The following is a 989-nucleotide window of genomic DNA, read 5'->3' on the forward strand; positions in this document are numbered from 1 at the left end:
CTTATTCCCGACCTGGTTACCATTTGACTCCCAGGCCCCGGGGTTCTCCGTGGCCGGCTCCGTGGCTCGCGTGGGGAAGCAGAGGCCATTGTACTCCGTCTCCGGAAGGAGTTCAGAGAGCAAGTGGAAAACGCCACCACGCCTCGTCTGCTTTCCTAGCAAACAGCTGGTTTCCTCCCCGTCTCCTCAAGCCACAGTCCTCAAGCTGCCCGCGCTTCTGCCCTCCCGGTGAGAAAAGCTGATTGTGACCTGTCCAGGCCCGGGGGCCCGTTTGTCCAACCCCAGATTCTTCCTCTGCAATAAAATTTAAGAGCATCTGGTATGCCTGGCAGGCTGACCTTTGCCGCCGACTCTTGGAGCTTCTGAAGAGTGGGTAAGCCCCACGCCTGCTAGCGTGGGGTAACCTCAGTGGCCGGCGGCGCTGTGGACGCCTCGCGGGGCGACCATGGTCAGCGAGCTTCCTGGAGCTCTCGCGCTTGTGGCACAGGGCCAGTCTGCGGCCAGGGATGTCTGCAGACAGCGCCCGCTGGACCCCACGGGCCCGTTTGTCTCGGGGGGTCCCTGGTGGGCAGGAGCACCTCCGTGGCGAGGCTGCGTGTAGAGACGGGCTCAGTGGCCGCTCGAGTGGGTCTGGAAGCGAGTGCCTCCGCCCCGTCGAGCCTCCGGGGGCCCACAGCCTGCGGTCAGCCCGTTCGCCACGCCTGGGTTTCTGACCCGCAGAATCTGAGATAAGAGCACTTCTGCCTCGCCGCCTCACACGGCCACTTGGGGTGATCTGTCCCGTGGGCCGTGCCTGCCCAGTGGGCCGAGGTGGGTCGCCACCATGTCACAGGCCCCGGGGTGCGGGGTGCGCGGCGGCCGAGCCTCCCGTGGGCGCTGGGCCGGACGCTGCATTCGGCTTGCTGTGGTGCTGTTTTCGGGTCTCTGCTTGAGAAGACATCCCAGCTCTGTCGGGACGGGGTGTGCACGGCCGAACGCCCCGCGAGCCC

The 989-nt window shown here is 65.9% G+C and overlaps 1 protein-coding gene across 1 annotated transcript in view; it reads left to right on the forward strand.

The window, feature by feature from the left end:
- Nucleotides 1–279, forward strand: part of LOC105853426 (chromosome unknown open reading frame, human C16orf95) — a 13,341-nt gene extending 13,062 nt beyond the window's left edge. Inside the window, exon 6 of the mRNA XM_012722863.1 lies at nt 35–279. Coding sequence (XP_012578317.1) covers nt 35–159 — 125 coding nt within the window. The 3' untranslated portion in view covers nt 160–279. The remainder of the gene's footprint in view (nt 1–34) is intronic.
- The last annotated feature ends 710 nt before the right edge of the window (nt 280–989 follow it).

The sequence above is a fragment of the Condylura cristata genome, unplaced genomic scaffold (assembly GCF_000260355.1).
Source record: "Condylura cristata isolate star-nosed mole 26May11 unplaced genomic scaffold, ConCri1.0 scaffold00009, whole genome shotgun sequence".
NCBI lineage: Eukaryota > Metazoa > Chordata > Mammalia > Eulipotyphla > Talpidae > Condylura > Condylura cristata.